The sequence below is a fragment of the Papio anubis genome, chromosome 1, assembly GCF_008728515.1.
Source record: "Papio anubis isolate 15944 chromosome 1, Panubis1.0, whole genome shotgun sequence".
Classification (NCBI taxonomy): domain Eukaryota; kingdom Metazoa; phylum Chordata; class Mammalia; order Primates; family Cercopithecidae; genus Papio; species Papio anubis.
The window spans coordinates 13,990,837-14,016,311 of NC_044976.1; the positions used below are offsets into that span (position 1 = coordinate 13,990,837).

At 49.1% G+C, this 25,475-nt stretch overlaps 2 protein-coding genes across 7 annotated transcripts in view; one reads left to right on the forward strand and one right to left on the reverse strand.

The window, feature by feature from the left end:
* Positions 1–21,020, reverse strand: part of CASP9 (caspase 9) — a 43,969-nt gene extending 22,949 nt beyond the window's left edge. For 2 of the 3 annotated variants that reach the window (XM_031664616.1, XM_003891163.3), the window contains exons 1-6: positions 20,745–21,020; positions 15,406–15,691; positions 6,977–7,011; positions 5,999–6,175; positions 5,091–5,180; positions 3,727–3,874 (exon numbers count right to left, since the gene is read on the reverse strand). In XM_031664616.1, the coding sequence (XP_031520476.1) occupies positions 3,727–3,874; positions 5,091–5,180; positions 5,999–6,175; positions 6,977–7,011; positions 15,406–15,691; positions 20,745–20,876 (868 nt within the window). In that variant the 5' untranslated portion in view covers positions 20,877–21,020. The remainder of the gene's footprint in view (positions 1–3,726; positions 3,875–5,090; positions 5,181–5,998; positions 6,176–6,976; positions 7,012–15,405; positions 15,692–20,744) is intronic. The other variant, XM_017957458.3, reaches the window with a different exon arrangement.
* A 1,746-nt stretch (positions 21,021–22,766) lies between these two features.
* DNAJC16 (DnaJ heat shock protein family (Hsp40) member C16) overlaps positions 22,767–25,475 on the forward strand; it is a 52,010-nt gene continuing 49,301 nt past the window's right edge. For 2 of the 4 annotated variants that reach the window (XR_642966.3, XM_031664621.1), the window contains exon 1: positions 22,767–23,604. The gene's annotated coding sequence lies outside the window, so the exon portion shown is untranslated. Of the gene's footprint in view, positions 23,674–25,475 lie in introns of all 4 variants that reach the window. The other 2 variants (XM_009199381.4, XM_009199411.4) reach the window with 2 other exon arrangements.

Here is a 25,475-nt window from a genome sequence, read left to right on the forward strand (position 1 = left end):
CAGAGAGGCTGAGAAGAGACAACAGGATCAGAGCAGGGGCTGTGGGGGAAAGCAAAGAGGGGGTCAGGCAGGGGCGCTAAGGCAGCTCCATTCCCGTGTCAGCCTCAGTCCACAAATCTGATGTGAAGGCCTTGCCTACGGTGTTCTGCATTTTATGCATGGCTTGGTTCTTAGAGAGCCTCGGTTCTTAGAGAGCCTCATTAATGCAAAACTCCCCGTAAGACAGGACTCATTCCCCACAAGAATAAACATACAGTAGAAGGAGATGTTCCCTCTACACAGAAAATCCACCACCACTGCAGCATATTATCATTTGTTTCTGCCTTGTCATCCTGATCTCTCAAATCCCAAAGAGGGGTCACCCCAAAATTGAGGGCTCAGCCTCAGAGAGGCGGCCACTTGGTTGCCTCTCACGCGGACATTGCACACCAAAGTTACCGACTTTAAGGCACATTTTTCAGCCCTGGTGCTGTTACCTCCTAATGAAGGGGTGGATGACGTGTTGGAGGGTTTCTAAATTATTATTTTAAAATGATTTTTAAATTATTACAATAGTGAGTTATAAAATAGCAATACAAGAGTCCTCAAAACCCAGTGCAGGTGTTCTGATGCATGTAAACAGACACCTCGCCAGGCACTGGTGGAGAACGGAGACCATTCTATTTCTGCTCTCAGCTGACGTGGCGCCACCATGTGGTAACAGCGTTAAGCACCAGGTCACGCAGCCTGCGGAGGCAAAGCAGGAACCCAGCTCCAAATGGGCATCTTCATCACTGCATGCTGGCTTTGAAATCTTGCTGTTTTCTGTGACTTCTGTTTTAATGATGGAAATCTACATTATGCCAAATTTGGCTCATAGTTTTTTTTGGTTTTGTTTTTTTTTTTTTTTAGAGACAGGGTCTCACTCTGTCACCCAGGCCGGAGTGCAATAAGGCAAACATGGCTCACTGTAGCCTCGACATCCAGGGCCCAAGCAATCTTCCTGCCTAAACATCCCAAGTAGCTGGGACCATAGGCACACACCACCACACCTGGCTAATGTTTTAAAATTTGTTATAGAGACTGGTCTCAAAGTCCTTGTCTCAAGAGATCCTCCCACCTCGGCCTCCCAAACTGTTGGGATTACAGGCATGAACTACATAGATGCTTTTATATGGTTCTCCTTTAAATTCAAATTAGAATTCACATGAGGTGCAACCGGACTGTGGGCTCTGTGCCAGGCTGGGGGCCTGGCTGTGGGGTAGGCCTTGCCCTCTACTCGGAGCTGACCAGGGGACAGACCCAGCTCAATACAATGAGACAGTGCTATGGCAGGGGAGGGACAGAGGCTGCAGGAGCACAAAGGCCAGCTAACCCTGACTTTGGCCAAGAAAGGGGGTGTTTAGGGAAGACCTTCTGTAGGTGGTGACAATAAATTGTAACCAGAAGGATGGATAAGAGTCAGCCAGGTGCCAGGCACGATGGCTCATGCCTGTGATCCCAGCCCTTTGGGAGGCAGAGGTGGGAGTATCACTTGAGCCCAATAGTTCAAGACTAGCCTGGGCAATATAGTGAGACCCCCATCTCTAAAACAAAATAAGTAAAAATGAATTTTAAAAACAGAGTTAGCCAGGGGATTAGGTAGAAGAGCAAGCAAGAGCCTGGACATCCTGTGAAGGCTGGGCCATGCTGGGGGACTCGAAGCATGTCAGGCTGGGGGAGGTGAAATGTCAGGGGCCAGGTCACCAAAGCCCTTGGAAGCCCTACTACTGAGTCCTAAGAGTGACAGCAGATATTCAAGTGACAAAGGCCCTCCCCGCTGTTGAGACTGAGACTGGATGGGGCATAGGAGGAGCACAAGACCAGCTAACTATCCAGAAAGCAGGTATGCCCGCTCAGCCTGCATTCCTAATTCCCTTGCCCTTTCTGTCTTTCATTTGATTCATACGAGAAAGAGGGAGCGCAGGCTCCAGAGGAAGAGCACTGCTGGACCACACACTATGGACAAGACAGGAGGTGAGGCAGAGCAGGGTTTCTATAGCCCCCAGAGTGGCAGCCTTCCTTGCTTCCTATTACTGCTGTCCTGAGGCAACTGTGCTGGCGGCAGTCGGGTGGGGGGCTCTTATGTGACACTGGGTCGTCCGGGGTGGGAGTGGGGGGCAGTCTGGGTTTTCAGTTATTAAAATGAACCAGTCACTGTACACACACCAATTAGTGCATTAAATATTATTAAAGTTTTCCGGGCACAGTGGCTCATGCCTATAATCCCAGCACTCTGGGAGGCCGAAGTGGGAAGATCGCTTGAACCCAGGAGTTCAAGACCAGCCTGGGCAACATGGCAAAACCCTGTCTCTACAAAAAAAAAAAAAAGAAAAATTAGCTGGGCGTAGTAGTGGGCAGCTGTAGCCCCAGCTACTCAGGAGGCTGAGGTGGGAGGATCACCTGAGCTTGGGAGTGGGTTCTGTTATTTTCCCCATTTGCTGAGATGTCTAGAGATGAACTGGCCTGGGGCTGTGTGATAGACAGGTCAGTAGCCGATCCAGGGTTTAATCAAGTGTTCTCAATCACCTGTGGTCAAGTTATGGGCATGGGTTATGACAGTGATTTAATACAGTTCATGTCAAATTATAAATTCCAGGAGACTGAAACTCTGTTTTCCCCTATCCCCAGCACCTAACACACAGCCTGGTATATACAGCTGGTGCTCAGTAAACACCTACTGGATGAATGATGTGACCAGAGGCTGCTCTCCTAGGTAGCCTCCACCCAACTCTGCCAACGTGGAATAGGGATGGGGCAGTTGGATGTGCGCAGGAGAAATACACCACAGGTGCCCATGTCACAGCTGGACAAGCTGGACAGCACTATGGTGTAACAGTGCCTGTTTCTCTGGCAGATCAGGCTGGAGGCAAGGAACTGATATATGTTCTGAATGTCCCAGTCTGTGGAGAGTCTAGGGCAGAGGGGACTCCCTGGGACAGAATTTCTAGTGCTCCCTGATATTCCTGTCATGACCCACAAGCCAGGAATCCCCATGTTTCCCTCTCTTCCCTCTTTTTTATAAGAAAATCAGGTAACACTGTAGTAGGAGTTGTTTAAAATCAGAGCATACAGAAAAACTACAAATAATCCAAGTAATTCTTTAAAAAACAAAACAAAAATAGAGACAGGGTCTCGCTGTGTTGCCCAGGCGGGTCTCGAACTCCTGGCTCAAGCAATTCTCCTGCCTTGGCCTCCCAAACTGTTGGGCATGAGACACTGCGCCCAGCCCAAGTAATCCCTAAACATTCCTCGAACCCCCACAACTACGCTTTTGAAAATTCCAATAATTAAATTCTTTGGTTTCTCCGTGCAGTTTAGCTGTGGCCACCCTTTCTCTGGGATAGTGGAAACGGGGTTTGGTTGATGGAGGTCAGGGGAATGGTGACAAGAAAAATAAAAAGAGGTTTCTCCTCTCTCTTCTGTTTAGTTTCTTTTTTGCCAAGTCTCTGGAATTGAAGCTGCCAAAGTTACACGAGCCCATGATGCCACTGTGCCATGAAACTGAAGACTCCAACCTCTACAGAGCCGACAGAGTGGGGCCTGCTCCAGCCAGGCAGAGGTGCTGCCAAAAACGGACCATGTGTGGTACCCTCTGACTGCCTGGAGAGACCTCGTGGGCTCTGTGAGGGGCGGGCTGGAGAAAGAAGCAGGTGGTGGCTCCCTGTTCCTCAGACCCACCCAGTGGGAGGCCAAGAAGCTGCTTACCCCCACCACAGGCCTGGATGAAAAAGAGCTTGGGCTTCCCTCCCAGGCTGGGGCAGCTGGTCCCATTGAAGATGTTCACAATCCTCTCGACCGACACAGGGCATCCATCTGTGCCGTAGACGGCCCCTGGGAACTGCAGGTGGCTGGCCTAGAAGACCAAGAACCCTGGTTACAAAACCAAGAAGTTGGAGTAGGAATCCAACAGCCTGTTCAGAAGTTTTGTGGGGGCCAAGGATTTGGAAGGTCAAAGCCAGGGGCATGAGGCTGATTGAGACAGAGCAGGTTGGTTCTGGAAAGACCCTAGTCAGCATCTATTCCAGGGGTCTCATCTCAAACTCATGTGCCTCTAGGGGCCAGACAGTGTGCCTGGAGAGTGCTGGCTGTGGCCTCTAGACCAGTGGTTCTCAAAGTCTGGCCCCTGCAGCAGCAGCATCGATACGGCTTGGGAACGTGTAAGAAATGCAATTCCCGGGCCCCACCCAGACCTCCTAATCAGCAGTCTGGTCCTCCAGGCCCCTCTGACTGAGGCAGCTCAATGCTGAGAGTGGCTGCTTTAAATCAATTCAGCTCAAACCTAAGTGCACAGAAATCACCTGGGAACCTTGTTACTGGGCAGACTCGGAATGAAGAGGTCCAGGGTAGGGCCTGGGAGTCCACATTCCTCATGAGCTCTAGGGACCACATTATGAGAGAAAGGACCAAAGGAAAAGCCCTTCCCAGCCACAGGCTGGAGTTTTACTGGCTGAGGATGCTGGCCTGGTCAGGCCAGACCTTTGCGCTTTGTCAACAGAAACTAGAAATCCTGATTTTTATGTGAAATTTGCCAGTTTTCAAAACACTGTGCAGACCACAGGGAGACTCCAGGCCCCAGCTTGTAACTGTGATCTGTCCAACTCCTCAACTTAAAAGATGAGGAAATTAAGGTCCAGGAAGGGGTAAGGGCTTAATCACAATGACAAACACTTAAGGGGCCAAGCCCCCAGTGGGCCTGGTGTCCTGAGTCTCACCAGCAGCAAGGGGCCTGGGACAATGCCTCACAGGACAGAGACAGGAGCTGAGACAATATGTGTGCTGTACCTGCCTCTGAACAAATTCTGGGGGCAGGAGCTTCGTGAGCAGACCTGGTCTCTGCCCTCCCTCTCCCAGAGAGCTTCTCCCAGGAACACCGACCTGCCCAGAAAGGTGCAGCCAACTCCTCAAACCACATGGCTCCCAAGAAAACAACAGGAGGTGGGCAGGGCCCCACAGCCCCTTTCCACAAAGCCAAGGGTGTTCTGGACACAGGAAGGGACATGGCCCCTGCACGGCCTCTTGGCACGGCCTTTACCCAATGCCTGCCCAAGGAGCAGAGGGATGCTTCCTACCTGACAGCCGTGAGAGAGAATGACCACCACACAGCAGTCCAGAGCACTGTGGTCCCGCCGTGCCAGCTCCAGCAAAGCTAGCACCATTTCCTACAAGAGAGGGCTGCAGGTGAGCCAGAAGCACCGACAGGTCCGGCTGCAGACTGGGCCCTTCCTGACAATAAGAGGGCTCAGCCTGGCCGGGCGCGGTGGCTCACACATGTAATCCCAGCACTTTGGGAGGCCAAGGTGGACCGATCATTTGAGGTTAGGAGTTTGAGGCCAGCCTGGCCAACATGGTGAAACCCCGTCTCTACTAAAAATACAAAAAAAAAAAATTCAGCCAGGCGTGGTGGCATGCACCTGTAGTCCCAGCTACTCAGGAGGCTGAGGTAGGAGAATTGCTTGAATCCGGGAGGTGGAGGTTGCAGTGAGCCGAGATCACGCCACTGCACTCCAGCCTGGATGACAAAGTGGGACTCTGTCCCCTGCCACCAAGAAAAACAAAACAACAAAGGGCCCAACCCAAAGGCCTGGGCAGAGCACTTTCTCAGCTTCCCAGGGCCAGTACTGAAGTGCTGACAGTCCCAGCAGTCGTAATAGCCACCGTTTTCCGGGAGAAGGTGCTATGCTTGGGCACTGTTCATCAAACCCCTAAAACAACCCAAGGAGGTAGGTACTATTCCTGCTTTCCAGACAAGGAAACTGAGGCACAGGAGGTCACACAGCAGGTAGCCGAGACAGCCAGTCCTCAAACCCGGACTTCTGCGTCTGAACTTGAACCTGTAGCCGCTGAGCCGTCCTACCTCCCACGGTCCTCCAGATGTAAGGGCTCATCTGGGGAGTCAGCTGGCTTTTGGGGTCCCTCGAAAGATACTTCCCCACCCACTGGCCCCCACCCTGTCTCCCTCCACAGACAGTGAGTGTACCTTGGCAGTCAGGTCGTGCTTCACCTCCACCATGAAATGCAGCAAAGAGAAGCGGCGCTGCAACTTCTCACAGTCAATGCTGGAGCCAGTGCGGGTGCTGAGCTCAGACTCACGGCAGAAGTTCACATTGTTGATAATGAGGCAGTGGCCACAGGGCTCCATGCTCAGGACGTAAGCCTGCCAGCACAGGGACCCTCGTAAACCCAGGCTCTCCCCGCGCTCCCTAGGGGACAGTCTGGAGAGGTGGGAAGAAAACAGGCTCCGCCCTCCCACACAAGGAGTAGCAGGGTCTCCACCCAGCATTCTAGGGCAAAAGAGAAGCAACTATAGGATAGACTAGCACTAGAAGGTGACTCCCCCATCTTGGTATTCAGGGAAGGGAGCTGGTAACCTGGAAATCCAACAGCCACGAGCACTCATCCCAAAGGACCTCACAGGTCACCCAGGCCAGGGGCGTACCTGAGAACTCTGTCAGCAGAACTGTGCCCAGGCCACCTGGGGGCACCTAAGGCTGCTCCCTCCCCAGGTTCAGTCCCCTTGTAATTCTCTCTCAAGGCAGCCTGTTCTTTTGTTGATGGTACTTATCACTGTTTCTATTTATATACTCATTTGCCTAACTTCTCTCTCCCCTAACAGACTGATGGTTCCTTCCCAAGTGGCCCCAGCACAGAGCACAGGAGCCACATAATAAATACTTGTGAATGAGAGAGTGGCAACTTGGTACGGATCCCAATGCCTGCCCCTCATCAGGTCTGCCCCGCTTCTGCCCCCAGCTTTGCAAATGAGGAAAAGCAGGGTTGAATAATCTGTCCCAGCAGGTGCTGGGCCAGAGTCAGGGAGGCTAGGACCAGACTCCCACTGCCCTGCCTAGGGTTGGGTTCCCTGGGCTCCTGCCACACCTGCAGGGAAGCACCTGAGAGGGGGAGAGGGAAGGGCCCAAAGCCGGAGATACTAGCCCCAAATCTCATGGAGACTCACCAAATCTGCATTTCCCCTCAAACTCTCAGGAGCACCTGGGGAGACAGCAAAAGAGGGAAACATAATGTTGGGGTGCAGCAGAGGAGGGGCAAGGGGCTTTGTGAGGACAGCCGCCCAAGAACAGAGCAGCGGCAACTCAGACCCTCAGACGCTGCTGGTGGGAGAGCCAAATGGCAGAGCCGCCTTGGAGATCTGTTTAGAGGTTTCTAACAAAGTTAAACACACACCTACCCTCTGACAGCAAGTCCGCCCTCAGGTATATATCAAAGAACAAGGAGTGCAAATGGGCACAAAAGACTTGGCCAAAATGTTCCCTGAGGCCTTATTCATCATGCCCCAACCTAGAAACAACCAATCCAACAATATGATAGATATACAAATTGTGATACAGCCACACAAGAGAACATTATACAGCCTAAAAAGGAACGAGCTACTGATGATACAGGAGATAGAATTTAGGCAGATAGTGAGAGTAAAACAGTCCTCAGCAGAATTTCCCCTTTAACAAAAAGCAGTCCCCAAATCATTTCCTTTTTTTTTTTTTTTTCCTACTCTTGTTGCCCAGGCTCGAGTGCAAAGGTGCAATCTTGGCTCACTGCAACCTCCCCGTCCCAGATTCAAGCAATTCTCCTGTCTCAGCCTCCCGAGTAGCTGGAATTACAGGCACCTGCCACCACACCCGGCTGAATTTTTTTTTTTGTATTTTTAGTAGAGACGGGGTTTCACCATATTGGCCAGGCTGGCCTCAAACTCCTAACCTCAAATGATCGGTCCACCTTGGCCTGTAAATCAGACATCTCCTCCTCAAGCTCATCTATAAAACCCCTTGCATTCCACTGCAGAAGCAGCAACCCATTTCTCTGGGACCCCTGTCTCTGCGGCAGAGAGCTCTTTTCTTTGTTTCGCCTATTATATTTCCACTCTGAACCTCACTGTATGTCCGTGTCCTGGTTTTCCATGGCTGTGAAGACAATGAATCTTGGGTATTTACCACAGATGAATGACGCCGCTTCACTGATACATGCAAGGCAGGATAGCCTAGAAAATGTGCTGTGTAAGTCCAGGCGCGGTGGCTTACACCTATAATCCCAGCACTCTGGGAGGCCGAGGTGGGTGGATCACCTGAGGTCAGGAGTTCCAGACCAGCCTGGCCAACGTGGTAAAACCTCCTCTCTACTAAAAATGCAAAAAGAAAAAAAAAAAATTTGCTAGGTGAGGGGGTGGGCACCTGTAATCCCAGCTACTCAGGAGGCTGAGGCAGGAGAATCACTTGAACCTGGGAGGCGGAGGTTGCAGTGAGTCGAGAACGTGCCACTGCACTCCAGCCTGGGCAACAAGAGCAAAACTCCATCTCAAAAAAAAAAAAAAAAAAAGAAAAGAATGTGCTGCGTTAAAAAAAAAGCCAGACACCAGAGAGTATAGAGATGGTGTCTCATTGAGAAGAAATTACAGAGCAGAAAGAGGTGAGGGAAGCTCAGGAGAGCGGATGCTCGCTGTCTGCAGTGTTCATAGGGGCCCAGTGCACAGCAGGTCCTCCGGAAGTACTTGCAGAATGAATAAATGAATAAATGAATAAAGATGATTATTTTCCATCAATGTCAAAAGAGTTTTCATTTAGCAAGAAGTTGACTGGTCACCAGCTTAAAAGGTCATGAGATGTTTTTTCTTCTTTTTGAGACAGAGTCTCGCTCTGTCGCCCTGACGCAGTCGTCCAAAACATTTATTAGGGAACTTAGAGTGCTGCAGCAATCCTTGAGGGAAGCGGCAAGAAAAAATGGGAGTCTACCTAGGTTTGGTCCACAGTGAAGGAATCGGGGTAAGGAGTTTACATGAGGGTTTAAGGAATTTGGCTCCGGGCCAGGGCTGGTTTCTTTCAGTGTTTTGGGCGATAACCTAGATACCTTTTTTTTTCTTTTTTTTTTTTGAGAGGGAGCCTCACTCTGTTGTCCAGGCTGGAGTGCAGTGGCGCAATCTCGGCTCACTGCAAACTTTGCCTGCTGGGCTCAAGTGACCCTTCCACCTAAGCCATCAAGTAGCTGGGACTACACCACCACACCTAGCTAATTTTTTTTTTTTTTTCAGACAAGAGTCCCACTCTGTTGCCCAGGCTGGAGTACAGTGGCACAATCTTGGCTCACTGCAACCTCTGTCTCCCGGCTTCAAACAATTCTCCTGCCTCAGCCTCCTGAGTAGCTAGGATTACAAGCACACACCACCATGCTCAGCTAATTTTTGCATTTTTAGTAGAGACAGGGTTTCATCATGTTGGCCAGGCTAGTCTTGAACTTCTGGCCTCAAGTGATCCGTCTGTCTTGGCCTCCCCAAGTGCTGGGATTATAGGCGTGAGCCACCACACCTGGCCTACCTAGATACCTTTTATCAGTGCCTGAGAATGTTTAAGGCCCAGGTTTAGGCTCAGGTCTACTGGGAAAAACCTGCAGCTGGCTGGGTCACAGGGTGGTCAAGGCACTCTGTAATTTTCAGTCAGGACACAGAAAGCAAGTAGGGGAACTGGGGGACTCTACAGAAGGGAAGATGCCCTGGGACTGACCCTCCCCAGCCCTTGGCAATTTAGAAATCACAGAAGGAAGCAGCGCTGACCAATGAGACCCACCCAAGGCTCACTCAATAGGAGGCCCCATGTGAAGTCCCTCCACACACCGCCTCGCTTACTCCTCGGAGCAGGCCCTTCAGCACAGAAGTACTGGCACACATCCCCATTTGCCAGAGGGGAACTGGAGACTCAGAAACCCTGAGTTATAATGGGAGGTGAGAACAGCCACCAGCCCCAGAGCGAAGGGACCAGGAAGCCAGGCAGGGCTGAAGAGCCAACTTCTACTTTCAAGGAAGTTCCAACCCAGGCAAGGCATGAGCAGAGAAAGCCACTGTGATGGTTGAGTTCACAGGTTAACTTGACTAGATCACAGGGTGCCCAGATATTTGGTTAAATATAACAGTATTTCTCAGGGTGCCTGTGAGTGTTTTGGGGATGAGAATGGGATTTGAATAGGTGGACAGAGTAAAGCAGATGGCCCTCCCCAGGAGGGTGGGCCGCGTCCAATCCATCAAGGGCCTGAATAGAACGAAACAGTGGAGAACAGGAGAATTTGATCTCTCTGTGTCTTACTGCTTGAGCTGGGACATCAGTCTTCTTCTGCCTTTGGAATGGGACTTCTACCAGTGGCGCTCTTGGATCTCAGGCCTTCAGAACCAGACTGGAACTACACTACCAGCTTTCCTGGTCTCTGACTTGCAGATGGAAGACCATGGGACTTCTCAGCCTCCACAACTGCATGAGCCAGTTCCTTGTAATAAATATGTTTTTAGATAAAGATATATATACACACACACATAAAAATATATGTATAGATCTTTCTATGTATATCTGTGTGTGTTTGTGTGTATATGTATATATACAAAACAGAGGCCCAGAGACTCAACTACTTGCCCACTGTGACACAGCTGGTAAGTGCTGGAGTTGGGATTTGAACCCAAGTACCTCGGACTCACTCCATCACTGCCTCATAAAGGACAAATGGTTTGGCCGGGTATGGTGGTGGCTCACACCTGTAATCCCACCACTTTGGGAAGCCGAGGTGGACGGATCATGAGGTCAGGAGATCGAGACCATTCTGGTTAACATGGTGAAACCCCATCTCTACTAAAAAAAAAGATACAAAAAAATTAGCCAGGCGTGATTGTGATGGCGGGTGCCTGTCGTCCCAGATACTCAGGAGGCTGAGGTGGGAGAATGGCATGAACCTAGGAGGTAGAGCATGCAGTGAGCCAAGATTGCACCACTGCACTCCAGCCTGGGCGACAGAGCGAGACTCTGTATCAAAAAAAAAAAAAAAAGAAAAAAAAGAACAAATGGCTCATTATCTTTCTTGTCTCTGTATTTGTGCCATTACTCATTAGCTCATGCAAATGTTTACTAACTACCTGCTGAGTTCTAGGTGTTGGGGATGCAGTATTGAACAAAAGATGCTGTTTTATACACACACGCACATGCACACACACACCCGCTGTAGGTTCTGTTTCTCTGGAGAATCCTGAGAACACAGCTACCAACTGTTCTCCCAGCCCTCCCAGGCAGTTGGCCCTGGCTGGAACAAGCAGTTACACACAAGGCATCATGTCTGAAACTAAGAAAGTTCCTTCCATTCTGAAGGAAAAGTCGTTTTCCTCTGAATATACGAAGACAAAGCCACTCTCTCTGGTGGGTCCCCGATGATGCACCTCTAAAGCACTGTGTTCAGCTTCTTCATAGCACTACCCACAGCCGTGAATCAAGACCAAATTATGCAAGCATGAATTGAGTATCTGCCCCTCTCCAGGTGAAGGCAAGGACTGGACATCCTTGTTCGAAGCTGCATCCCCAACACCTAGAACCCAACAGGTACTTAGCAAACATCTGCATGAGCTAATGAGTAATGGCACAAATGTAGGGCCAAGAAAGAGAAAGAGCCATTTGTTCTTCATGAGGCAGTGATGGAGTGAGTTCAAGGTACGTGGGTTCAAATCCCAACTCCAACACTTAGCACCTGTGTCACAATGGGCAAGGAGCTCAGAGTCTCTGGGCCTCTGATTTGCCCATCTGTATTACAGGATAATAGGAGCAACTATCAACCTCATAGGATTGTGATGACACCTCAAACGATTAATACATGTGAGGCACATAGAACAACACCTGACACACTTGACAACTCAATAAAACTGATGTGTCCATCATTACTATTATTATTCATTGACACTCAAGCTCAATGAATATGTATGAGTGTGGTGTGTGTACTCAGCCCCACCACACTAACACTTTGGGCCAGATTCTTCTTTATTGTGCATAGCTACTCTGTACACTGTTGGGTTTTGGTAGCAACTCTGTCTACTCGCTAGATGCCAGTAGCACCCACCCACCCTCAGTTATAACAACCAGATTTGTCTCTAGACATTGTCAAATGTCCCTTGGAGGTCGGGGCAAAATCGTCCCCAGTGTGAAACGCTGACCTACAGCATCCTTTCCTGTACTCACTTATGAAAGGCTCTGCTGCTGGCCCTATTCTTGCTCAGCCCGACATTCCCATACGTATGAACACACAGCTCTTCCTTTGTGGATCACCATGAAACCTACCTTGGGAAGCATTCCCATGCAGTACTCAGGAGTCTAAGGCCCAGCACCTAAAAAGGACATCTCCAGCCAGGCATGGTGGCGTGCCTGTAGCCCCAGCTACTCGGGAGGCTGAGGTGAGAGAACTGGTTGAACCTGGCAGGCAGAGGTTGCAGTGAGCCGAGATCACACCACCGCACTCCACCCTGGGTGACAGAGTACGACCCTATCTCAAAAAATAATAATAATAAGGTAAAAAAATTAAGTGATCTTACTATTGTTGTTATTATTTACCCTTCAGAATTAAGCTCCTACTGGGAATAAATATTCACAACAAATAGGAAATAAAACACCTTCCAAAAAAACAGGAAGTTTCAAATTCTGACTGTTGGTCCTAAATGACTCACGTTGACATTTCCCAAAACCAAATAACAACAGATGAGCTTTCTATTCTGCCTGTCTCCTTTACAGGATAGTAATGCACATGGCCAATTCCAGAACCAGTCTTCTTCCTTACACTTCAAGCAAATGCAGCTTCATACCCTCATCATGTTTGTCTGCTTCTCTGCCTTAGTGGATTGCCCAAAAATCAGTTATTCAGCAAGTACTCAATAATGTTCACCATTATTATTATGAATATTAATTTTGATACGATGCAATGGTCCACCTGGCACCCATGAAACAGGAAGTGCTAGATCTCCACACGCTGCCATGGGAACAAAGCCCCAACTGAAAACAACCCACATGTCCATCAACAGGAAAATGATTAAATAAATTGTGGATTGTTCAGAAAAGGAACTGCTGCCATCTAGAAATTAAAAAGAATGAACTACTGATATGCACAACAATATGAATGAATTTTGTTGGATTTTTGTTGAAAGAAAACAGCACTTTTTACCCATCACACAGGAAAAAAATGTCAATACTCACTGTTCGCAAGAATGTGAGAAAGTGGTCACCTTCACTCATAGTTGGTGAGATTATAAAATGACACCATTTGGGCCGGGTGCAGTGGCTCACACCTGTAATTCTAGCACTTTGGGAGGCCAAGGTGGGCAGATTACTGGAGCCCAGGAGTTTGAGGGCAGCCTGGGCAACATGGTGAGACCCCATCTCTACAAAAAATTTTAAAATTGGCCAGGCATGGGCTGGGAGTTGTAGCTCACACCTGTGATCCCAGCACTTTGGGAGACTGAGGCAGGCAGATCACTTGAGGCCAGGAGTTCAAGACCAGCCTAGGCAACATGGTGAAACCCCGTCTCTACTAAAAATACAAAAATTAGCCAGGCGTGGTGGTGGGTGCCTGTGGTCCCAGCTAATCGGGAGGCTGAGGCAGGATAATTGCTTGAATCTGGGAGGTGGAGGTTGCAGTGAGCCGACACTGCGCCACTGCACTCCAGCCTGGGTGACAGAGCAAGACTCCCTCTTTAAAAAAAAAAAAAAAAAAAAATGTCCAGGGGTGATAACATGCACAGCTATCCAGGAGGCCAAGGTGGGAGGATTGCTTGAGCCCAGGAGATTGAGAACAGCCTGGGCCACATAGTGAGATCCCGTCTCTACAAAAAATACAAAAAAAAAAAATAGCACACAGCTACCTGGGAGGCTAAGGGGGAGAATCACTTGAGCCCAGGAATTCAAGGCTGCAGTGAGCCGTGATCACGCCACCGCACTCCAGCCTGGGCCACAGAAGACCTTGTCTCAATTAAAAAAAAAGAAAGACACAATTTTTACATTTCTTTTTTCTTAGAGACAGGATCTTACCAAGTTGCCCAGGCTGGCTGTGAATTCCTAGCCTCATGCAGTCCTCCTGCCTCACCCTCCCAAGTAGCCTGTCCTACAGGCTCACACTACCGCACCTGGCTAAAATGACATATTTTTGATAAGTTGGTAGCATCTATAGGACAGGAACAAGTACCCTTTAACACACAATTCCATTTCTAGAAACATCCTGCAGTCAGAACTAGACGTACATGCCAGGCTTACTGCAAAAACAACACGATGTCCATCAGCATGAGTTGGATCAATGAGGTGTGTCCCACAAAGCACACGTGGGGCTACCCTGCAGAGCAGACAGAACGGGTAAGCCTGGGCTGCAGCCCTGTCTCCAATCCTCACTAGCTGTGTGATTTGGCACAGGTTGCGTCCCAGTCTGTGGCTCACTTTGTCTAACAGCAAAGCACCTGCCTTACAAGAGAGATGGGGAGATTAAATCAGATCATTTATGTAAGCACTCCGAACAGTGCCTGGCAAATAGCAAGCACTCCATAATATTCACCATTACTATTATGATTATTAACTATGATACCATGCAATGGTCCACGAGGCACCCATGAAACAGGAAGTGCTAGATCTCCACACGCTGCCATGGGAACAAAGTCCCAACTGAAAACAACCCACATGTCCATCAATAGGAAAATGGTTAAATAAATTGTGGATTATTCAGAATAGGAACTGCTGCCATCTAGAAATTAAAAAGAATGATATGCACAACGATATGAATGAATTTCACAGATACAATGATGAGTGAAAGAAGCCAGGCTCAAGAGTATTTAAGACTATATAGGATTTATATTGAAGTTCAACGACAAGCAAAAGGGATCTCTGGCGATGGAGATGAGAACGGTGATTACTTTGGGAAAGGGGAAGTGGGAAGAGATGGAAAGAGAGAGGACAGTCTTATAGGACCCTGAATGTTTTCATCTTGACGATCTGGGTGTTAGTTACCTGTGGGTACACATAGGTAAAAATCACCCAGCTGTACTCTTGGAATTTATGCATTTTGTTGGATGTAGCCGTGTGGCCTTTGGCAAAGTATTTAATTTCCACGAGCTTCAGTCAGTTTCTCCATCAACAAGGATGGGTCTAATGACACCTGCCTTGCGGGGTTGCTCTAAGGGAAGAAGGTAAGGGTAAATACCTTGCAGATGTCTGTTTGTATGGGGCAGATAGAACCCAGGCCTCTCTCCTACCCCCAGACATAAGGTAGTCCAAGCTACCCACCCAGACCGAAAGGCAAATCCAAAACAATAGATGGATCTGGAAACACTGATCAAAACCTGAGACCCGCTATCTCAAAGGCAGGAAAAAAAAAACAAAAACAAAAAACCTGGGACACCCAAAACAGACCTCAACACATGGTTTTCAGAGGAGGGGCTGCCAAGATTCAACCTCCTGAAAACCTCCCAGAATTTTGCCATCCCTATGAGCATTCAGAAAGACAATGCTAAAATTAAATTCTGAATCTCAGCCCACCCAGCTGTACTCACAGTCAGTCCCAGATGACTACATGTCATGCCCACCCACCAATCACTCTCTCAGTACTTACCAACATCACCGAATCCTCCAGAACCAATGTCCACTGGTCTGGGTGTTTCCGGTCTGAGAACCTCTGGTTTGCCAATCTCTGGTCTGAGAACCACTGGGGTAAGGTTTTCTAGGGTTGGCTTCGACAACTTTACTGCTTGCCTGTTAGTTCGCAGGAACGAAGCCAACATGTCCTGGCCTGTGTCCTCTAAGCAGGAGATGAACAAAGGAAGAGCTTGACTCCCTCGAGTCTCTAGATCTGTGATCAGTTGCCTGGCCTGATCCCGCCGAGATCCAGAGCCTGCCCGCTGTTTAGAAAGAGAGGCAGGATACTAATTACCCATGTACTTTTAAACGGCTCTCACCTTGTCTCCCCGTTTCCCAGCTACTGTAAGTCGAAACAGTCAGGCACGTGGGCAGCAATGGAGCTGCAGGTGTGATAAGTGTGTGCCACTTACCAGCCTCTGATGATCTGTTCATTATTTTGCAGGGCAAAAGATGCCCGACACTATGCTAAGTGCTAAAAATGCTACCATGGACAGTGTCAGTCCTTAAGGAGCAAATTTCTAATGAGGAATGCAATCAGACAAATCAGCAATGACACAGCAAGAGACAAGTGCCCAGAGGGAAGGCACATGGGGCTGGGGGTATCAGAAGTGAATACTGAATTCAGAGTCTTATAAGGTAGGAGGTGGACAGTGGCAAGGGACAAGGCCTTTGGGTGGCCAGGCCAAGAAATTCATCCTGAGACCTGTCAGGTGCCACCAAAGAGTTTTTTTTTTTTTTCCTTGAAACAGAGTGTCACTCTGTCACCCAGGCTAGAGTGTAGTGGTGCAATATCAGCTCACTGCAACCTCCAGCTCCAAGGTTCAAGCGATTCTCTTGCCTCAGCCTCCGGAGTAGTTGGGATTATGGGCACACACCACCATGCCTGGCTAATTTCTTTTGCATTTTTAGTAGAGACAGGGTTTCACCATGTTGCCCAGGCTGGTCTTGAACTGACCTCAAGTGATCCTCTAGGCTTGGCCTCCCAAAGTGCTGGGATTACAGGGATGAGCCACCGTGGCCAGCCATCAGTTTTGTCTGTTTTTCATTTTTGTTTTTTTGAGAAAGAGTCTTGCTCTGTCACCCAGGCTGGAATGCAATGGCACCATCTCAGCTCACTGCAACCTCCACCTTTCAGGTACAAGTGATTCTCCCACATCAGACTCCCAGGTAGCTGGGACTACAGGAACCCGCCACCATGCCTGGCTAATTTTTGTATTTTTTGGTCGAGACGGGGTTTCACCACGTTGGCCAGGCTGTTGGTCTCAAACTCCTGACCTCAAGCGATCCGCCAACCTCAGCCTCTCAAAGTGCTAGGATTACAGGCATGAGCTACAGTGCCTGGCCACGAAAGAGTTTTAAGATTGGAGTGACAGAGACAGATATGCCTTTTCAAAAAATCATCCTGGGGTCAGGGTGAAAAATGGAAAGGAGTGAGCCATAGCCAGACCAGAAGGCAGCACAGATGGTGCAGCTAAAATAGAGAGAAGTGAAAGGACAAAGCAGAGATACAAAGAGGGAGGGTCCACAGAACATGGGCACTGACTGGTGGGACTGTGAAGACAGAGCAAGGGTCAAGGTTGACAGGTAGGCCAGGCACAGTGGCTCATGCTTGCAATTCCAGCACTCTGGGAGGCTGAAGTGGGAGGATAGCTTGAGCCCAGGAGTTCAACACCAGTCTGGGCAATGCAGTGAGATCCTGTCTCTACAAAAACTTTAAAAAATTATCCAGGTACGGTGTCATGCACCTGTAGTCCTAGCTACTCAGGAGGCTGAGGCAGGAGGATGGCTCGAGCCCAGGAGGTTAAGGCTGCAGTGAGCTGTGATAGCACCACTGCACTTCAGCCTGAGCGACACAGCAAGACCCTATCTCAAAAAAAAAAAAAAAGTTGAAGGTGTTAGGATGGTGGGGTCAGTCACTAAGACAGAAGGAAGATTCTGGTTATCTGCTACCTGTCCTCAGACACCCAGCACTGGACAGGTTCTCAGGATCCACAGGGATAAGATGGCACCATGTCCTCAACTATCCTACAGCAGCACTGTCTATGAGAACCTTCCGTGATGATGGAAATATTCTTGGTCTACACTGTCCCATATGGTAACCATACATCACATGACCACTGGGCACTTGGGTGGTACAACTGAGGAACTGAATTTTTGTGGGCGAAAGATTACCTAGGTGCCGAGGCAAGAGACTGAAGCCACAAACTGTTTCAGTATAATAAAGAAAATAGTTAGAATAAGAATAGTCATAATACAAATTAGATACAGAAATGATCATGGATAATTATCAATCATTATTATAAACATTATTAATCATTAGCTTTTAATATTACTCTGTGTTGCATTGCTAATATAACTTAGCAATAACCAGCAGGTATAGGGTCAGGTGCTGAAGGGACATTGTGAGAAGTGCCCTAGAAGGCAAGATGTGAGCCCTCTGCACACCCGCAAAAGGGCCACTTGAGGGCTCCTTCGTCAAGCAGTAATGCCAGTGTCTGGGAAGGCACGTGTTACTTAGCAGACCGTGAAAGGTAGTCTCCTTTCCTTGGAGGAGTCAGGAAACGCTCTACTCCACCAGCTTCTTGTGGGAGGCTGGATATTATCCAGGCCTGCCCGCAGTCATCTGGAGGCCTAAACCCTCCCTGTGGTGCTGTGCTTCAATGGTCATGCTCCTTGTCCACTTTCATGCTCCTCCCGTACTCCTGGCTCCTCTTTGAAGTTCGTAGTAGATAGCGGTAGAAAAAATAGTGAAAGTCTTAAAGTCTTTGCTTTCTTATGAGTGTATAGAAGAAAACGCTGACGTATGCTGCCTTCTCTCTCTGCTTCGGCTACCTAAATGGAAGGGCCCACTTTCCTATGATCACATGACCTGCTTCACCTTATCAATCACCTAAGATGACTCACCCTCCTTACCCTGCCCCCTTGCCTTGTATCCAATAAATAACAGCGCAGTCAAGCATTTGGGGCCACTACGGTCTCTGCGTCTAGGTGGTAGTGGTCCCCAGGGCCCAGCTCTCTTTTCTTCTATCTGTCTTGTGTCTTCATTTCTACGATCTCTCGTCTCCGCACACAAGGAGAAAAACCCACAGGCCCTGTAGGGCTGGACCCTACAGATTTTTAACTTTATTTAATTTTAATTACTTCAAATTTACCTTTAACCACATGTGGCTAATGGCTACTACAAACCTGTAGTGCCACTAAGAAGGTGAGTCTCACTAGCAGAGCAGTTGGCCACATGCAAATAGATGGTGGTGTTTAGATTTCTCTCCACATTTGCTAAACACTCCAGGAGGTCAACACTGTGTAAAAGGATTGGTTCATCTTTTTCTCCCTCAATAACCTTATAGAGTTAAATTACAATTTCCCAACTTTTTAGGGTAAGAAATTTCAGGGAAACTGAGTCACAGAAAGGGGTTTTTCTGTTTGTTTGGTTCATTGGTTGTGGTTTTTTACGACTTGCTAATACGTTACAAGGCCAGGATGAGAGCCCAGATCCAAAACCTGCCTGTTTTTCAGCCATACTAGGGTGGCAAAATGGCAACCTGTGGTTCCCACAAGGTTCTTAAAAAATTTCTGAATTTGTTGCTAACATTTTAAGCCAGGGAATTTGACAGAAGAATCAAGATTTCCAGCTTCTTTCTTAAAATATGAAAGCTGGCCCAGGTACAGTGGCTCACACCTGTAACCCCAACACTGAGGCAGGAGAATCACTTGAGGCCAGGAGTTTGAGACTCATCTGGACAACATAGCAAGGCTCCTATCTGTACAAAAAAAAAATTTTTTTAATTAGCCAGGCATGGTGGCATGTGCCTAAAGTCCCAGCTACTCTAAAGGCTGAGGCAGGAAGACCACTTAAGCCAGGAGGTCAAGGTCGCAGTGAGCCATGATCTCATCACTGCACTCCAGGCTGGGCAAGAGTGAGACCCTGCCTCAAATAAGTGAAAGATCTGGCAATACTGGGCCATTTGCTGGTATGGCCATACTCAGCTGGAGTCAGAGAGCAGTGCAAAGGTATCCACTATGATGCCCATCCATCAGGCCTCCACAGGCACTGAGTTTCTGATCCCCGTGAACATTCCTGAAGGCAAGGACTGTGGCCTCAAACCATTTCTGTTCCCCAGTAGGGGCCAAACAGAAGTCACAAGACTTATTTTATTATTAATGAATAATTACTCATATGATACTCAATTATTTAAAGACTCTTTCCCTGGGCCAGGGCACTGGCCAGGGATATCCAGCCAGCCACTCACGCCTAATGCACCTCATGGTAGGAAATATCTCCTGTGTCCTCACAGGCCTGTGATGAGGGTCAAATGAGACAAAGATGAGAAAGTGCTTTTAAAGAAAACCTCAAATGTTTGACTTTATTTTTCTCCATTACCTGCATCAGGTCCCGTCATTCCCAAAACCTCTTAACAAAACATAAACTGAACACAGAAGGGGCTGGCCAAAGAGGGCAGGGCACACTGAGCCCTCGCTCTGTGCCTGGCACTACACTGTTTCACATCCATAATTTCATGTAGTCCTTATGACAGTATTATTCTTATCCCCATTTCACAGCCCAGAAACCGTGGCTCCAAGAGGGTAAATGACTGGCCCAAGAACACGCTGCCAGGCAGTCTGATGCCAAAGTGGGTTCCCAATATCTCCATACTAGAAAAGTAAAAACGCACACGCCTCCTTCCTCGCAAGTATTAAAGTAAACTAAAATGGAGACCAACCATGAATAATTCCTGAGCAGACAAAACCGATCAGGTATCCTTAGTGACCTAAATCTTGCTTAAACTGCAAACAGCAAAATTTAACTTGGGTCATATCTGATAAATGCTTATGTTAGAGAGAAATAAAACTTAACTCCAGCCAATGATAAGCAAGCATAAGCAGTCAACTAACAGATCTTTAAAAAAAAAAAAAAAAGGCAATTTTGTAACTGCAAACCAATCAAATAATTTCATTATTTTGCTTCCACATTTTCCCAACAAATACTTGCCTCTGACCTTTGGTCATTACAACACTAAACCTCTTTCAGTCTGGTGTTCTCCGATTCATGAACTGTTTCTTATTCAAAGTTTTCAAGATGGGTCTCACATTTTTCCTTTACACAAGAAACACAAGCACTAACGGTGGACGCTGACTGAGTATGGCGTGGAATCGCTTTAGCGAACACCCGACTAAGAGGTGTTTGGGATTCTTAGTCTCCGCCGAGGGGTTCGAAGCCACAGGGAAAGCTAGGCTCCCGCACAATGGCTCCTCGAGGGGCGTGGGGACTCGGCCGTGCAGCGCGGGGCCAGGGAGCCAGGGGCGGGGGCGCACCTGGATGTCCTCGATCATGTGGGGCTTGAAGAGCTCGCGGCTCAGCAGGGCGTCCCAGAGCTGGTCCACCTGCAGCTCCTCCACCAGCCGCAGCCGGCACCGCCGCAGGAGCCGCCGGTCCGCTTCATCCATGGCGAAAAGCTTCAGTCTGCTTCCGGGCCTCGGCCGCCCGCCCCAGTCCCCAGGACCCGCCCCCCCCCCCCGGGCCCGCCCCCGCGTCCCCGCCCCGCCCCCGCGTCACCGTCCCGCCCCCAGGACCCATGTGCAAGGCCTCGCCCCGCCCCAAGGATTCGCTTTTGCGTCCCCGCCCCGCCGTCAGAACGCACCTCCGCGCCTCGCCCTGCCCCCAGGGTCAATTCTCTGGTCACCGCCCCGCCCCTGAACTTGCCCCCGCGTCACCGCCCAGTGCCCGGGACTCGTCTCTAAGGCCTCACCCCGCCCCCAGGTTCGCAATTGCGTCTCGCCCCGCCCTCAGGACGCACCTCAGCGCCTCGCCCCGACCCCAGAATCCATCCCGCGCCACCGCCACGCCCCCACCCCGCCCCCAATGTCAATCTTGCGCCACCGCCCCGCCCCCAACGCCAAGCCTCGCGCCACCGCCTGGCCTCCAAGAGCCAACCCCCTCCCCTCGCTCCACCCTCAGAATCGTCCTTGCGTCACCGCAGCGCCTCGGACTCCAGCTCGCACCCTCGCCCCGCCCCCAACGTCAATCCTCAGCCCCAGGATCCAATCTCCTGTCACCGCCCCGCCCGAAAGGCGGCACCTCCGCACCTCGCGCGGCTCCCAGGGCCCAGCCCCGCCCCCGCGTCACCGCCCCCCTCCGGGCGCAGGTGCCCGTTTGCAATTGTGGCACCAGTTCCCGGTCCACCGAGGGCCCCTCGCCAGAATTCACTACGGCCCCGCTTTTACAGAGACTCGGAGAGAGTCGTCACACTTCCAGAAAGAGGGAAACCATGAGTGGAGCCACGGTCTGCCCCACCCCGTTCAGCCTCCTCCGGGGCATGGATTCCCCTTAGCCTCCTCCTCCACCCCAAGAAAAACCATAAGCTCCCCTCACCGCCCCTGTGCCCAGATCGCAGTTGACTGTTCCAAACTCGAGTGTCTGATCCAACCAAGCCCACCTTACACAGTCTTCCATTCCCTCTTCCCTCCCTCCCACCCTAACACCTCCCACACAGAAAAAAAACTGGCAGAAATCTAGTCCCTCTAAACTCCCGTCGTTTTGAACGGTTCATTTTCACATTTCAAAAATAATCGTTTCTGTTTACTGAGCATTTGCTAAGTCCCAGGCATCGTGCTAGCCACTTTTCATGCTTATCTCATTTATCCTTAACTACAATCCTGCCAGTTTTACAGATGTAGACCCTAGGGTTCAGGGAAACGAATGTTTAAGGACACATGGGCAGTAAGCGGCAGAGGCTGGCAGGATTGAAACCCGAAACCTGACTCGACAAGCCACACTTTTAAAATCCAAGAGTCCACCTTAGAATATAATCGCTTGAGCAGCAAAACCTCGGCCCCATTCGTTCACTTATTCTCCGAATTTTTTTTTTTTTTTTTTTTTTTTTTTTGAGATGGAGTCTCGCTTTGTTGCCCAGGCTGCAGTGCAGTGAAGTGATCTCTAGTTTCACTGTAAGCTCCCTCCTGGTTTACGCCATTCTGCTCACCTCCTGAGTAGCTGGGATCACAGGCTCACCACCGGCTAGTTTTTTTGTATTTTTTAGTAGAGACGGGGTTTCACCGTGTTAGCCAGGATGGTCTCGATCTCCTGACCTCGTGATCCGCCCGTCTCGGCCTCCCAAAGTGCTGGAATTACAGGCTTGAGCCACTGCGCCTGGTCTTTCCGAATATTTATTGAGGCTGTAGTCAAACACTGAGAACATGGAGGTGAACAAAACAAAATCCCTGCTTTTAGAGTTTACATTCCAGTGGAAGGATCAGGTGATAAACCATATAAATAAATAAAAGACATAGTATGTTAGTGATAAATGCAAAGAGAAGAAAATAAAAACAGGGCAGAGAGATGAAAGCTCTTTATATCCCCAAGGGATCTATCTCATTGGCTCAAAGAAAGTTTCCCTCACTCACCTGTGCCTTATCCCTCTCCCAACCCCCACCGCCCTTTCCCCGTGCTTAAGGCAGAGACCGGTACATTCTTGGGTGGAGCTCGCCTTTCGGTAAACGGGATTAGGAGTCCTGGATTCTCTCAACTCAAAAAAAAAAAAATCAGTAAACAAAAATAAAAGGAATCCTGGATTCTAGGCCTTGGGCAAATCCCTGCCCCTCTCTGGACCTCAGTCTCCTTATCAGTATTGGAGGAGTTGGAGAGTTAAAGACTCCTTAGGGTCCCTTCCAATCTGACGCTCTAGGATTCTATGAATAGGGTTAAAGAGAATAGGGACCAGAGATTGCGTCCCCATCCTAGCAACTGTTGCTAGACGAGGGCCATCTCCGGGTAGCAGCGGAAACACCTTCCTGGATAGAGGAGGGCCTTCTGGCATCCCATCATGCATAGCGACTTCGCCTCGCTAGGAGGCACGTTTTGGCCTCTTTGGTCACGATCAACCCTTTGGAAGCAACCAAAGAGCGCCCCTGGTTCCTATAGCAACCGCCCCAGGTCCACGCGTAGACGGCGAGTGGCAAGGGTCAAATAGATTCGCCAAGTAGAAACCCTCGACCTGTTCTGTCCTCGCCTTCAGTGCGATGGACCTTTAAGCGTCACGTGACTCCCCTCGGACTTGTCCCCGCCTCTTTCCCCTCCCCAGGCCCCGGCGAGCGCTGTTGTGGACGGGAAGCTCCCGGCCCGGCGAACTAACTGGAGCACGGACGCTGCAGCCGGTTGGGCCGGTGTACTTTCCCGGTAACTCCTTCCCGGCGTGACGCGCGGAACCGCGGACGCGGCGGGGCCAGGTCGACTCAGGGATTTCCCGTCAGTTCCTTCTTGTTTCCAGTCACTGCTGGGCCCGGGGGGAGCCGGGAGCCAACAGGGCCGGGCCCTGGGCTCTGGGAGGGCGGCGGGGGAGGGGGTTGTCTCCTGCAGGGTTGCGACCTCCGGCGGGAGCGCGAGGCGGGTTTTAGACCTGGAGCTTGTCTCTGGGAGCCTCTTCCTGGTCCTGGAGATGCTACCCAGAGGGTTGGCAGCCTACCTGTTGGGCAGGTGTTTGCTGCTCCGAGGTCGGCGCCGTCTATCTCGCATGTCAGCGAAAGAACTTCCCAGACCGCCGCCACTCGGGCCCTCTAACTGGAAGGAACTGACACAGTTAAATAAGACAGCGGTCGTACTGCATGGTAGAAATAATAGCACTAACGACCATCTATTGACTGTTGACTCTGGGCTCAGTAAACCCTTGAGATGCATTTAGTCCCCACATGATGATCCTTCAAGGTAGTAGTATTCATTCCGATTTTATGAATAAGGACGCTGATGCTTAATAAGTTTAAATAATTTGCCCAAGGTAATAAAGTAGTGGAGAGTAGATCCCAGCCTTCAACCCGTATGCTTAACCAGTAGCTACATCGCCTTCACGTGTTTTGTAGGCTATAATAGGTTGCCTTAACAAAGAAGAAACTGGTTTGTTTTAGGATTTTATTCAGCACGTATGCAATTTTAAACATTGATCATCAGATTAGTCAATTTTGTGAGGACCCCCAGGCGGCATTAAACTTGCACTTACGGAAATCTACCACTGTTATAGTTTTGCCCCTCTTCAGTAAGGTGTCACAGTAGGCAGTTGAACCTTAAAACTGTATTAGCTTATGAGAAATCAAGATAAATTGAGAAAAACATCGTAGGGTATAACAGCGATCATAATTGTGGAGTATAAATATCCACAATTCCAGCACTACCCTGTTCATTAACCAGCCAGGATTATTTCCAAAATTCACAATGAATTAAGTCACTGTATTCACCAGAGATGGAGCTTAAAACTTTTAAAGACCACGTCTGCTGTTTGGTCTTTGCCATTAATTCTTCTTCACATGGAAAACTGAATTTTTTTCTTGCCACTTTTTCTCATCTGAGGTTTCCATTAATAATGACCATATTGGCCGGCGCGATGGCTCACGCCTGTAATCCCAACAATTTGGGAGCCGAGACAGGTGGATCACCTGAGGTCAAGAGTTCAAAACCAGCCTGGCCAATATGGTGAAACCCCGTCTCTACTAAAAATACAAAAAATTAGCTAAGCATGGTGGCGCATGCCTGTAATCCCAGCTACTCGGGAGGCTGAGACAGGAGAACTGCTTGAACCTGGGAGGCGGAGGTTGCGGTGAATGGAGATCCCGCCATTGCACTCCAACCTGGGTAACAGTGAAACTCCGTCTAAAAAAAAAAAAAAAGGACCATATTGCTAATGATTAAAGAGCAGTTTCTCATATTCTTATTTGAATGGGTGTGGTGAGAAAGAACAGAATTGAGGTATACTGCGTTTTAACTACACAGTTTTTTTAGTGTTTCACCTCTGTATTTGTACTTATTTAATGCCCAAGAATGCCACAACTATCTCATTTTGTAGTTTCGTGCATGGTAAATCTTGTAGTTTCATGAGTTTGTTTAACATGTACTCGGTGAAGTATTCTTAAACCATTTATTTTCTTTATAAATGAAATCATGTATTTGAGAGGTAGTCGCCCTGATTATCCTATTTAGGTTTCCTCACATTTAGGTATTGTTTCTGCATCCCATTCATTTTCATTCATTTCTAAAGCTTTTCTAGTCCAAGTATTCTGGAG